At 40.9% G+C, this 14,350-nt stretch overlaps 1 protein-coding gene across 3 annotated transcripts in view; it reads right to left on the bottom strand.

Moving 5' to 3' along the window:
- Positions 1-3,889: 3,889 nt before the first annotated feature.
- The window catches only part of TANC1 (tetratricopeptide repeat, ankyrin repeat and coiled-coil containing 1), a 181,737-nt gene continuing 171,276 nt past the window's right edge, over positions 3,890-14,350 (bottom strand). For 2 of the 3 annotated variants that reach the window (XM_075829316.1, XM_075829314.1), the window contains exons 20-27: positions 14,224-14,347; positions 12,703-12,878; positions 11,430-11,562; positions 9,071-9,162; positions 8,007-8,153; positions 6,859-6,930; positions 6,573-6,673; positions 3,890-5,972 (exon numbers count right to left, since the gene is read on the bottom strand). In XM_075829316.1, the coding sequence (XP_075685431.1) occupies positions 4,640-5,972; positions 6,573-6,673; positions 6,859-6,930; positions 8,007-8,153; positions 9,071-9,162; positions 11,430-11,562; positions 12,703-12,878; positions 14,224-14,347 (2,178 nt within the window). In that variant the 3' untranslated portion in view covers positions 3,890-4,639. The remainder of the gene's footprint in view (positions 5,973-6,572; positions 6,674-6,858; positions 6,931-8,006; positions 8,154-9,070; positions 9,163-11,429; positions 11,563-12,702; positions 12,879-14,223; positions 14,348-14,350) is intronic. The other variant, XM_075829317.1, reaches the window with a different exon arrangement.

The raw sequence follows: 14,350 nt of genomic DNA, 5'->3' as shown, positions 1-14,350 counted from the left end.
TTGACAGCTGTCAAACGACGACTCGTAAATAACAGGTCGTCTGCACAGTACGTTAGAAAACCCATTCAAATGAATGGGCAGATGTTTGCCGACGTATTGTAGCCATATTTTCAGACGTAAAACGAGGCATAATACGCCTCGTATACGTCTGAAATTTGGCCGTGTGAACATACCCTAATACTGCCGTCTGGAATAAACATAACAACGTGAGGGTATGTTCACACGACCTATTTTCAGACGTAATGGAGGAGTTTTTCATTGACTCCAATGAAGAACAGCTCCAATTACGTCCGTAAAAGACTCCGCGAAAAACGCCTGCACTTGCAAAAACTTCTGAAATTCAGGAGCTGTTTTCTCCTGAAAACAGCTCCGTCATTTCAGACGTATTTTGCGCTGTCGTGTGCACATACCCGAATTGTTATCTAAGCTCCCACAATGCAATGTTTTCTGGTAATAACCGTTTGAATTCTGAATGCAGCTTTATACCTAAACTAGGAGGAAAATATCATGCAACTCAATCCGTTATTACAAGGATACTAAACTTTATATGTGGGTTTTTATGACTGACAAATGGAGAATTATTTGATATAAAATATATGAAAACAAAGATTCAGGTCTCTACAGACTATTTGCAATGCTGATGATTCTACTATTAAACAATACTTTCTATTCCCTGTACATGTATGACAAGCCACAGTACCGACAGTGATTCACGTCAGCAGACAGAAGCAATCGAGCCACTCGGTTTTATCAAATAAAATGATAATATATTTTGTTTAATTCCTTAAGGAAATACAGTAGATGTGCAAAGGACAGTTACAGACAATGAATGAGGAGAAAGGAAACAATTGTAAAAAATAAATAAGCGCTATAGGGACATGGTAACGTACTGTACTGGTGAACTTCTTAACATTTTTACACTGGACCGACATTTTACAGTTATGAATTGTGTTAACAATGTAGCAGAAACTTTAAACAATTCCTCTATATACATACACGAGAGAGTGAACATATAAAACATGTATAAAGAATGCGAGAAATGACTTTCAAATGCGCCATAAGAAACTAAATTAACCAACATCTGCAGCTCCAGCTTCAGTATCTCACGAATGCCGGCCATGGACCGAAGAGAATTAGTGATTTTGTTTTATCCACCATAAAAAGCCACCTGGCGCACCCCTCCCCCCACAGCCATTATATTATAGGTAGGATCTACTGAAAAATATGGGCAGTGTAAAGTATATGTCCTCTCCCCGAACACCGGTCTGTTCTGCTTCCTTATAATGAAGTCCAGAATTCTGTGTTGATTAATGTCTTAATAGCTGTCTGAGCTTCATTTTTAAAGAATATATATATATATATATATAGTAACCCCCAGAGGGGACTGCTGGTAGCCAGAATTTTAGAATTTAAAGAGTATCTGCACATTCCAAAAACGTTTTATATGTCACATAGACATATCAGAAGTTTTAATAGGTGGCGGTCCGGGTGCTGAGACCTACCCCCCCCCCCCCCACATTCGCTTAATCAAAGGTGCAGATGCGCTCAACTCTGAACCTTCGTCTGTGACCGGCTTGCCTTGCTAGGTTGAAGTCGAGCTCATATGCGTTCTATGTGATTCTTCTTCAGCCTAACAAAGAGTGACGATCACAGTCGAAGGTGTAGAGTGCTCTTGTGAGCACTTCTGCACCTTAGTTTCAATGACGGTGGTCCAAGTGCTGAGACCTCCACCAACCATCAACAATTCTGAAAAGTCTCAAACGTTTTTTGAAAGTGCAGTTACTGTAAGGGTATGTTCACACGGCAGCGTCCGTAACGGCTGAAATTACGAGGCTGTTTTCAGGAGAAAACAGCACCGTAATTTCAGCCGTAATGGCATGTTGAGGCGCTTTTTTGCTGCGTCCATTACGGACGTTAAATGGAGCTGGTTTTCCATGGAAAACGGCTCCATTTACGTCTGAAGAAGTGACAGGCGCTTCTTTGACGCGGGCGTCTTTTTTACGCCCCGCCTTTTGACAGCGAGTCGTAAAAAAAATGACCGTCTGCACAGAACATCGTAAGACCCATTCTAATGAATGTTTGCCGACGCTATTGAGCCGCTATTTCGGACGTAATTCGGGGCAAAAACGCCCGAATTACGTCCGTAAATAGTGTGTGTGAACATACCCTAACTCATATTTATGCAGAGGTTTTGGAGCTCTGTAGCTTTTATGATTATTATTCTGCTACAAAGATATTAGCTCAGAATGCTGGACCTTTAAGGGTATGTTCACACAGCAAACAAAAAACAGCTGTAAAATACGGAGATGTTTTCAAGGGAAAACAGATGGATTTTCAGCCGTTTTTAAAGAATCAAGCGTTTTTTTACGGCGGTTTTCTGTTGAGACAATGAAAAAACAGCTCCAAAAATGGCTTAATAAGTGACATGCACTTTTTTTTTACGCGCCGTTTTTACAAACTACACGTAAAAAACGGCGCGTGGGAACGAAACGCCATTTTTCAGGGCGTTTACCGCTGTATGAACATACCCTAAGGCTTTAGTGAGTTCATTCGTTTCTAGTGAACTAATGGGATGCTAACAAGGGTTAAACCCACAAAAAAAGTCTGCCTTCACTTTGTTTAGCCAATGGGAACATCTTACTGTATAAGCTTATTACCCTCGAAAATATCACCACTTCCCCCTGTACATGTAATACTCCCTGTACCTTTTTTTTCTTTGAATGTACAATTATCCTCTAAGATAGCACCTTAAAGGTGTTTGTATAAAACAGGAATAAAGTGCAATAACTGTTAGGACTGATATTTTGCCATATTTATATATTAAACTCAGTGCAAAAACCAGTATGGTTGAAGCCTTAAAATGCATGCTATATATATATATATATATATATATATATATATATATATATATATATATATATATGGCCATTGTATAGCTTAAGTTATACATTATATACATGTGAAACAAATTCTGGTTATTTTATAGAAAAAAAACAAAAAAACTACATGGTCATAAATTATATTACAACCTAATATGACCCCTCTATAAAAAACATCAGGGACTGTAATTTCAATAAAACATTCATTTCCATAATCCACTCCATTTCAGGCAAATGGTTTTCCAAAAACTTAACCCTGGTTTATCAAACCACATGCAGACTACAACCTTCATCATCTGCCTGTCACCCACATTTATAAACTTTGGATAGGGACAAACTAGAATTTGGGTTATCTCGTCCCCGTAATATAAGGCACCAATTGAACACACAATAAATATGCCCTGCTATTTCATAATCTTACATACTTAACGCTGGAAACAAATAAGTATTTTTCTTTTAGGCACCATGAGAATATTGTATAACACTGATATTCCAGTTTTTACAAATCTGCTCTGGGAAACTGCGTTTTACGCAACCCCATGAAACTTTACTTACAAGTCAAACTAAACTCCATTACACTGAAATCCTGAGAGACACCTTGACTAAACCGGGTGTAAGGTCTACAACCAGTGCTAAACTCATTCAGTTAGTGGGCTTAAAGGGGCGTTCAGGGACTAAAGTACTGATGGTCTATTCTTAGGCTGGGTGGAGGCCCGACCCAGATAGGAGTGAAGGGGCTGCAGTGCTCCAACCAACCCAACCAGCATCCTGAGGATCCCGGAGATCAGACTACCATTGCTCATACATTAATAATGGTCTATTCTAAGAATAGGTCATCAATATTTTATTCCGAGAAAACCCCTTTAAAATGGCAAATACAGCCGCTACGGATTAAAGCACCTTTTACTCATGCACCAGTAAATAAAAGAAATAGCGCAGTACTGTGACATAAAGCAGTCAATCAGAAGACTGAATAGGGGCTACTGGTATGATAAAAATAATATCATATGTCATATAGTAATATTTTATTGTAGTTATGAAAGTACACCCCATGCTAAGCAAGGATGATGCATTGTAAGGACAAACATGATAAAGTAGGATACAGAACATTTGCTCTATATAGTCTTGTTAAAGGCATAAAGGGTGATTTATTCTTTAAATTCAAAGCAAAACTTGCTCTTTTTTTTTTTCATTTTATACACATTGAGATTTGGTAATGTTCTGAAGACCAAGTAGCGGACAGTTCCTCCAGAGTTGTTGGGAGTCTTTAAGCTGCACCCGGCAGTGAAAGGTATGGAATCTTGTGCATTGATTCCGAACATAGATCAGTTTATTTCCTATGAAACTGCTCCCGAACCTAAAGCGTTGATCACAGACCTATCCATGGACACTGACCAGCAGCAGATGGCTACATCTTCTCTCCTGTTCCAACAATGTTCATATAAAAGATAAAGCCAAGTTAATGGTATTATTTCCAGGATATGAGAGACTTTTTTTCCCATTAGTACGCTAACCAAGAATGCTAAAAATAAATCTATATTCCACCAATAAAGACAAGAATTTAGCTTTTTCGTTGCTTCTCCGAGGAAAGATTAAGCAGCCATCCGTAAATCAGATGCGATTTCTTCTCGTTTAAATGAACGTAGCCAATTGTACAGCAAAAAAGTTGATACTCAATTGAGCACCTGCAGACTAAAGTTGCCTCCATCAAGATACACAATGTATAATAACTAGTGGCTGCCAGTTCCTAAATTTGTGGATCACACATTGGATTCTATGAAAGATCGCTTTGGTTTTGTAGAGGACAACGAGCTTAAATTAGTGTCTTTAATCAAAAGAGATTGCGACCTCAACATGGCTTCTTGGTATGACTGGTTGACCGCCTTGGACACTCTAAGATCCTGGTTAAGGCTGGATGTTTGACTCTTCCCTTCCTCAGTGTCCTTAGAGCAACCACCATTGTGGGTAAGGCCTCCATATACATTTGGCATGGTTTTGTTTTGACTTCCATAACTATTTGCCTGCCTGGTAGACAACTTGTCAAAGTTTCCAGTCTGAATAGCCCCAGGAGGGTTGGGGTTTACGTCCATTGTCTGGTTTTGCCAACTTCGACTAGGCTGAGGGTTCTGCTGGTAAATTCTGGCTTTTTTGTCCATGATTCCCATAAACGGTATGTTCCGTGGTCTTTGCTCACTTGCACTAAGGATTTGGCTGGTCTTATTTTCTTTGCTTCGCACATCAGGTCCTTTAACACCTTCAGAAAAACTACTGCTTGAAGTTAAGCTATGTGTGGCTATCCTTTTGCTTTCTGACACAATTTGTTTTTCATTACATGTTGATTGGGTCTCCCGAGGTGGAGAGAGACCCACATATCTTTCTGATGTTTTAGAAACAAAGGAACCAGAGGACTTGTATGGCGGCATAACTTCCCCCGGCTGCTTGTGGGTGGCATGTCCAGGTGGGAACTTCTCACTGTACAGAGGACCATGAGACCCTGAAGATACAGAATGAGTTGCATCTGCACTAGGGCCTCTCAAACTGGCTTGGTTCGAAGACTGTCTCAATGGAAGTGGGCTTGAAGGCACCAAGTTAGAAGGAACTGAATTCTTTGGCGTAGAAAAACTGTTCCCGGATCTAGACATGGATTGCAAGGAATTCAGGTGCAGGTTGGTTTTTACTATCTGGGCCTGTTTTGTTGGTCTTTGTACTAATGCTTGCTGAAGACATATATTTCTCACTTGAGTTTCTTCAGGAGATTCAGAGTATTTTTGATTACTTTGCTCCTGTACCTTATTGTTGTGGTTAGTCAAATCCTGTGGTTTGGAGTTTCCTGGGACTTTATCAGAAGTTGGACATTCTTCCTCCTGAATCTCCTCAAAATCCAGATGGCTGTCTGGTGTTTCTTCAATAGCCTCATCTTCTTGATCAGAGTCATTGCTTGGTGGTGGAGGTGGCTGGAATTGCTTCTGCTGCTGGGACCTTTGATGCTGTTTAAACTCTTCTTCTACACGGGCTAAAAGTCTTTTTACCTCCTGGTTGTTGGGACACAATTTCAAAGCCTCGTGGAGATCGGCCAGAGCAGCGACAAACTGCCTAAAAGAAGCCAGAGGAACAAAAGGAAATCATCATCATGCCGGTAATGCAAAATAATTCCACCCCAACGGCTGATTTGGCTGGGGTATCACGGTTTGACTATATGACCAATGAAATGTTAAAGGGATATTTCTACAAAATAATTTGACAAGTCAATCATACAGAAGTTGCATGGGTGGGGGTCCAAGAGCCCGGGGCCATCACCAGTGTCATGAATGAATGGACATTTCACGGACATGTCATAAGATACTTTGTCAGAATACCCTTGGTGGATGCCAGTACACGCAGCGCTTGTATGCAGCATAGCCGAAAACCGTGTAGCATAACCGCACACTGTTTTACGGCAAAAACGTGTGTTTCACTTGGCCGGAAACCGTATCAATTCACAGTAAAACCTTGTTATGTGTATAGGCAGCCCAAGACGTGAACATGACTAATGCAGACAGAAGGGGAAATAATCATTATGATGGAAAATATGAGCTGGAGAAAAACCAAATATTTAGAGCAGTAATTTTTTTTTTGGTATAGGTAAAATAAAAAAAAATACTACTAAAGCAACTCATTCAGATCTTACTATTTACATATAGAAACATGGCTTACCTGCTGTTTCGTTTTGCTCTCGCCCTTGCGTAATAAGCTTCATAGCACTTTGCTTTCAGTTCTAGTGCCTTGGTTGCAAACTCCTCAGCCATTCCAAAGTCCTACACAGAGGAGAAGACATATTATAGCTTAGGTTTACTGTAACCACCGCAAGGTCCAATAGTAATACAAGCTGCGGAGTATTATAGCGCACACATATTAGTGAGGTAGGAGGTGTAGCTGGATTAATGTACGATCCAATTGCAACAAGGCAAGTCTCAAAGACTGGGGCACAAGCATCTCATACCTGAGGCCCCTTCACATCACAAAAGATATGTGACTGATCCTGTAAATGGGAGAGTTCTGTGACTGCTTCTTCCTGTAAAACAATCAGCATAACCTTCACCTGCCCTTCCACAAAGAGAACGCTCGACCAGACAATGGCTGTTTATTGTAGCTACCAATAAAAATTTAGCAGTGCTGTGTAAGTTTGGAAAACTTCTAAAACAGCGCCTCACCTGTCCTCAGGTTGTGTGTGGTACTGCAGCTCAGTCCCATTTATGTCCATGGAGTGGAGCTGCAACACCACACATAATCTGGTGGCAGTTGTGATGCGGTTTCAGAAAGAAAGCTGACAAGTTTTTCTAATCCTGTACAACCCCTCTAACAGGCAAATAGTGAGCCATGCCTTTCCTCTCGGATCATGTTCTTTACCTCAACATGTCCAGGCACGTACATATATTTTGCACAATGAAAACAAAATTTCCTTTTACTAATGTATTTACTACATTACTGCAAGAAGCATTCAACTTTTTTTTTCCCCCTCCATTTGTACATTGGTGTTTCAGTGGGGTGCGGCGTACAGAAATATTTACCAATCCTTGCATCACGTTGTTTTCGGGTCCAGCGCCGCCCACATGATCACATTCTGACCTGGTCTGGAATCACTCAGGCTCTCAATGCATTCCTATGGAGCCTCGTTCTGAGTTACGGTTTTCTCAAAAGCACAGTTTCCAGACCAGGTCAGAATGTGATCATGTGGGCGGCGCTGGACCCGAAAAAGTCGTGATGCACGAATTGGTAAATATTTCTGATGCGTTTTTTGCAGCCATTTTTGGAGCTGTTTTTCTATTGACCCAATCAAGAACGGCTCAAGAAGTGACATGCATTTCTTTTGACGGGGCGTTTTTTACGCGCCGTTTTTTCAAATAGCCACGTAAAAAAAAACACCCCGTCTAAACGATGGGCAGATGTTTGGAGGCCTTCAAATTTCGTTTTTTTCATGCCGTTTACTGCCCGAAAGACGGCTGAAAATAGGCCGTGTGAACGTACCCTTAAGATTGACTTCTGTTGCTGTGCCGTCTCAGCCTAAATCTACATAGAACACTGGGTAAATTGGCAAATACTTTAAAAACTGCCAAAAGGAAGCAAACAGCACTAAGTTATTATACTTACATTCATTTTCCGGCGACATCTGGATAGGTTCAAGTAGAGGGAGACGCGCAGCTCATTGAAAGCTTTCATCTCTTCTCCTAATCCTTCTCGAGGAAACTTTCTAAGTGCGTACTGATATCTCTGTGCGGCTTCTTTCATCTTTCCCTTCTGCGGGGAACAAAATCAATGTCAAGAAGTCGTCATAAATAAATGAAATGCAGCTTTTACAGCATTTGTTTATGTTTGATGGTTCCTTTACACACAGAAAATGTATTTTCTAAATTTTGGAGGCCTGGTTGGTACCTCTAGGGGTTCACATCTTTTGAAAAGATATGTTTGTTAGAAGGGGCCTTGGAAAATAAGCTAATCACAGGGTCTCTCTTGGCTGGTACCCCCAGCGATTTACTGTAATCTGTGATGGAACCTGGCTTCCCTAGAGCGCCGTCACAGGGGAAAATCAGGCATTACATGTGGGCCATTGAAACCAATGAACAGTCCATGACAGTGCATGGCACTGCGGGGTCCTCCAGAGCAGCAGACTCTCTTGGTATCCTCTGCTCTGGCTAATAGGTGGAGGTCCCGAATGAAGGGCTCCCCTTTTCGGCTGGGGTTAGACTTAGACTTTTTCTGTAGTGAGCGATAAGTCTCAGTCCATAGGAATGCTTTAGGCTAGGGCTGTATATCTCACTACAGAAGAATCGCTGTGATGAATCGCTGTCCATAGGAAAGCATTGAGTAGCTTGAAAATCTCTTCAAAATCGCTCCTGACAAGTGTGTAGCTCTGAAATCCCAGGATGTAGTGCTTTATAGATTTAAAAAAATAAAAAGCTAGCAAATGGCTTGACTGGATTGATTTTTGAAGAGATTTTCAAGTTACTCAATGCATTCCTATGGACAGCGATTTTTCTGTATGGAGATAAATAGCCCTAGCCTAATGCATTCCCATGGACAGCAATTTATTGCTCACTTCAAACAAGAAGTCTATGTCTAGCCCCGGCCTTACAGCGCAGAATGCCCTACTGGTATAGAACTTTTTTCTGATCCTGGATGACCCCTACAATCAGACAAGTGAACTGTCAACTTACTCTATACAATATATTGCCTTCATCCATCAACTTCTGTAGGAGAATAATTAGGATGTCTGGCTTGGAAGTCGCCATTGCCCATGCTGCATTTCCTATAGAAAGGAGAAATAAAACAAGGCTTTAATAAAGGAAGAAGAACACAGACTGAAGTTGCCTTCTTGCAAGTAAAAAGTATGTTCGATAAGGAAGCAATTTCACTGAAGCACGGATACATGGATTTATAGATAAAGTGTGTATGGCATGGCTTAAAGGGAGTCTCACTAGAAATTTGCCTATAAAAGCAGCCGTACAGTAATATAGTGCAGCCTCACCGGAGTATAACGCGGTTTTCATTTTTCAGATGCGTGGCTCCGTTGCAGCAATAATAACTTTATTCTTCACATGCAAATGAGCTTTTTGGAGAAACTAGGTAGTCACCGTTGCTCCAAACAGCTCTACCTTCTATTCCCAGTCCGTCCCTCCCGTCTTTGATTGACAGAATCAGGCCATGTAAAAGCTGTATTTGCACCTGGCCCCGTATTCTCCTGAGCGCACCCGCGCCTCGGCTTCCGAATTGGTGCATGCGCAGTACAGCATTGAAGTTTCACAGGTCGAATCGGCTCTATGGCGCATGCGCCAATTACATCACACTACACCCGGATGCTGTACTGCACACGCGCCGATCCAGAAGTCGAGACGTGGGCGCTTAGGAGAATACGGGGCCAGGCGTGATCACGGCTTCTACACTTCCTGGCCCTGTCAATCAAAGGAAGGAAGAGAAGGACTGGGGAGAGAAGGTGGAGCTGTTTGGACCAACATTGACACGCTCGTTGCTCCATAAAGCTCATTTTCATACGAAGAATAAGTTATCATCACTGCAAGGGAGCCACTAATCTGAAAAATGAAAACAACCGTGTTATATTCAGGTGAGACTACACTAGGTTACTGTGCTGCTGCTTTTATAGGCCAATTTCTGGTGACTGACTCCCTTTAACCATTGCCCTATAAAAGACAAATCTTCCCTTACAGGTAAATAGTGGTAACAGCCACAAAAAAATATTAACTTAAAATATTTTAACATAAATAATCCTGAGGGACTCCAGTGGGTCATGACACCTCATCTTGTTTGGCTAGGATTTGCAAAACCTGTTATCCAACTCTGAGCCTGCCTGCTATAGAGGTCCATCATACCAACCAAATGCACCCAGTAGGCCTCCTTGGAGGGGCAAGCTACCTCTAAAGGTCAACTACTATGTGCAACCCAGGCTGAAATAGAGACCTGCAGAACAGCTAATGTGCCCTTACAAACAAGCGAAGCCTGGCCAGATATCAAATTCTTATCCACCGCGGCCTAAGTCAACATTCAGGACCAAGAACATGAAATGTGCTATATAAAAACGGTAAGTTGCATGAACTGCCCTAAATATAAAATGGTCCCTTAAAAACATGGAGGTGAAAAGGACATTAATGTGAGTATAAAGGGATACGACAGATGTCCCTAATACAATAAGGACGGAATACGAGTAGGAAATTACATCAACTTCCTCCAAGTGAGGCTTCATGTCATGTTTGACTAATTCCAGCACAGTGAGCTCAGCGTCTACATACAATCATGTGTATAATGGGACTATCTGCATGTCTCAGACCCTGATAAAACATGTCGTTCAACACTGGTTATAGGGAGCGTCAGGAAGCCGGGCCATTAACAAGCATTCGTTAGATCCCCACTTGTAAATCTGTCATGAACATTTCTATTTATTCTTTGTGTTTATTTCTGGTACTAAACAAAGTGAGGATAATAATATAAAAAAAAAAATATATATATATATATATATATATATATATATATATATATATATATATACATATATATATATATACATACACACACACACACATACATACACACATACATACACATACATATATAGTCCCTTTAACAGACCTTTACCCTGGTACCCCTATAGTGGGCGCATGCTGGGTTTACAGAAAAGGAGTTTACCTATAACCAAAAAAACATCCTAATACATATCCATTAAAGGGATATTCACCCTCAGGCCACGAAGTGCAGCAAGATAGCTGTGAGATGGACAATCATTTATCTTATTGACCCATCGTCCCCCTTCCTCACCAATCCCTAGCATTTTTATTTATAATGCATACTGCCATTTAATTGGAAGGAAGCCCAAATGACACCCGAGGCAGCATCCTACCCCTCGTCCCAGCCCTCTGACAACTTTTGGGTGCTCAGAATTATAGCTTTTTTTGCCTACAACCGAGATGGAATCCAAAAGAATGAAACAGCAGGTATATACATATCTTCACTTTGGATTCAGTCCCAGGTAATGCAATAATACATATAGTGCATAATAGACGTTACCTAATTTGGCTCCTTTTCGGAGCAAAGTCACAACAACTGCAGTATTTCGACAGCCGATAGCTCGATCCAAAGGTCTCATCCCACTGTAGTCCACGTGTTCAATCATCGCTCCATTATCAACCAAATACTGCACCTAAACAGATCAGAAAACCATAGAGATGAAGAAAAACAGCAGACATTATACTCGATTACAGCTTTAAACAGATATAAAGTCTCCAATGGTATTCTAGTGCGGGCGTTGTGTTGGAAATATCCAAAATCAAAAATCTACAAACAGCAGGTGTTTGGGGTTTCAATAGAGCAAAAATGAACATGGTAAATTGGATCTCTCGGCTTCTGGTCTTGTGCTTTAAACAAGTGCTGGATTATCAGACTTCTGAAGTATCAGATGCCAGATTAAAGGAATTTCTCTGTAGTTCGGTGTCAGTAGGTAGTTTTTGAGTACGTTGAATTGTCCAACTCAACTACAAGCACCACAACTCGTGTTTTGAAGATCGAAGCTCATGGACCACGACCAATATTACCATCGCATGGGTCTCAGATATTTCAGCTGGAGTCCCCTTTAAGCGTACGTGTGGTAGCCAATCATATTACAGCTTTTATTTGCTGCCATTGGATTCTTGCCATGGACAGCACTCAATGCCACAGCCAGCAGCTATCTCCTAATGCGAAGCAGCCAGGGTAGAGGAGATAGATTACATGAGCCTTCCCTTCCTGGGACCTGTCCATTATTCTTAGATGATGGCATGAAATAAAAGCGTCAAACCACCATCCATCATAACAGGTAATGGGCAAAACATCTGTAGATATCATCCAGATTTATTAAAACCTGCAGAAAATTCCACTTCTTATCACCAAATGCGAGTGAGGGAGGGAGGGCGTAATCGCCAAAGCTGTAGACGTGTGTGTGATGTCAGCGTGGGGAATGTATTCTTCTGCATAATATCTGCTGCTCCCACATCCGCAAATACAGAAAGATAAACTTCTATCGTGATTAACAAAAGATGTGCTCATCCCCCGGAACGAGAACATCAAGGGCATTTCTCTTTAAAATACGTGGCATGTATTCCCGGTACCACTGGATCTATTAGAGCAGGAATGCCGAGGCCTGGCATCCGCACAATATGTACATACAGGATTACTTCTGCATTTCAGTAGCAGGATTCGTGTGTTTATAGCGCTGGAGTGTTGCCTAAACAGTGATGAAAGGCTAATCTATCAATCGAACCTTTCAACGTATTTGTGAGATTTAAATTTTTAACTTTTTACTTACAATCTCAGCATCTCCATAGAAAGCAGCCAAATCGAGTGGTGTGCGGCCATTTCGGTCCATCTGATCAATAGTAGAGCCCCTTTCTACTAAGCACTGGACGACTGCTTTGTGGCCCTTGAGGCAAGCCCAGCTGAGAGCAGTCAAACCTTCTTTGTCCAGTGCTGCAATGTCTGCCCCTGAAGAGAAGAACATCACATCTTTTTAGCTTCTAGGACAGTCAAACTCCAGCAGAAATGAATAGAGGTCCTTGGGTCATCCTCTTTTTTTTTTTTCAGTTTCTCAGCAATTCTCTCTTTTTTTTTTTTTTATGTTAATCTGTTTCTCGTATAACTGGGTAACAACAAATATGGCTGCCACACAGCTTTCCTAGACCACTGAGCCGCAAACCTGCCTAGGTATATATAGTGAGGCATCTGCTCTAATTTAAACACATAACTAAGTAGAATTGCCATTTGAAGAAACTTCGAAAAGTTACCTATAAGCCCTTTGCAACCAATTTTGAAATTTCTCTAATGCATCAAAAATAGAAAAAAAAAATAGCAAATAATCTTGATTACATTTTTTTTTTAAATCAACCTTTTATTGTGTATACAGCTCCTATGCAGACCTGTGTGCCTCTGTGGTTACAAACTACAAACAAATCCTGTGTGTAGTCTAAACCTGCAGTTTCTGTGGTACTCCTCTGCCTCCTTTCCTACTATCTGTAGGTTAGAAAAGAGGACACAGGGTTTGTTTGTAGTCTGTAACCATGGAGACACAGGTTTGCAGAGCAGCTGTGTACACAAAACAGGATTTTTTTTCAAATTAAGACCAATTCCAAAGTCGCTTCACATTTTTTTTATTTTATATGTAGGATGAACAAAAAATGGTTGCAGAAGTATACATCTCCGTTACAATTAACCATCATTAGCACAGTTTCACAGATTAACTATACAGGTGACAGGATGTTTTGAGTAATACCCCCACTTTTTTGTACCGAATTGTAAGATGTGAAGTTTTGGCACCTTGCTTTAGAGTCACCACATTTGTTAAGCAAAAAATCTATTGATTTAGTAATAATCAACATCCCACTTAAAGGTAACATATATTGCAAATTAATGGTCCTTACTCCCCAAATACAAGCTTTAATGTGTGCAATCAATACCATAATAATAATTTTCAAGTAAATAAAATAAACCCCATTATTTATACATAAGTGTCAAAATCTATGCACAGATGAGAAATAATTTTCTTTGAAGAGTGCAATACCTGCCTATTACCACCAGGTGACAGCGTGATCTCTGCCTTATTAAATGGGATTACTAATGAGTACATTTGCTACTGATGTGAATAGTCATTACTTTTCAGCATCATTACAGCAAATGTAAAGTCGAGTTCTATTTGACTCCATGCGGCATATAATAGACATTTTCCCATCATGACCCTTCTCCTGCTGTAGATTCCAACACTGCAATTGACTTAGGATTTTACGGTATTGTGCCTATTGCTTTACATTTCTTTACAGAGATAAGATTTTCTCACCCTCTGACAGAAGGAACTCCACGGTCCCACAATGCCCCTCACATGCAGCGACCATGAGAGGAGTCCTGCCTTGCTTGTCACACAGATTCACATCACAGCCATGCTGCATGAGAAGCCTGGCAACCTG

This window comes from Rhinoderma darwinii, chromosome 6, assembly GCF_050947455.1.
Source record: "Rhinoderma darwinii isolate aRhiDar2 chromosome 6, aRhiDar2.hap1, whole genome shotgun sequence".
In the NCBI taxonomy this organism is placed as follows: domain Eukaryota; kingdom Metazoa; phylum Chordata; class Amphibia; order Anura; family Rhinodermatidae; genus Rhinoderma; species Rhinoderma darwinii.
The sequence above is the reverse complement of the archived record's forward strand: the minus strand, read 5'-3'. Positions and strand labels throughout refer to the sequence as shown.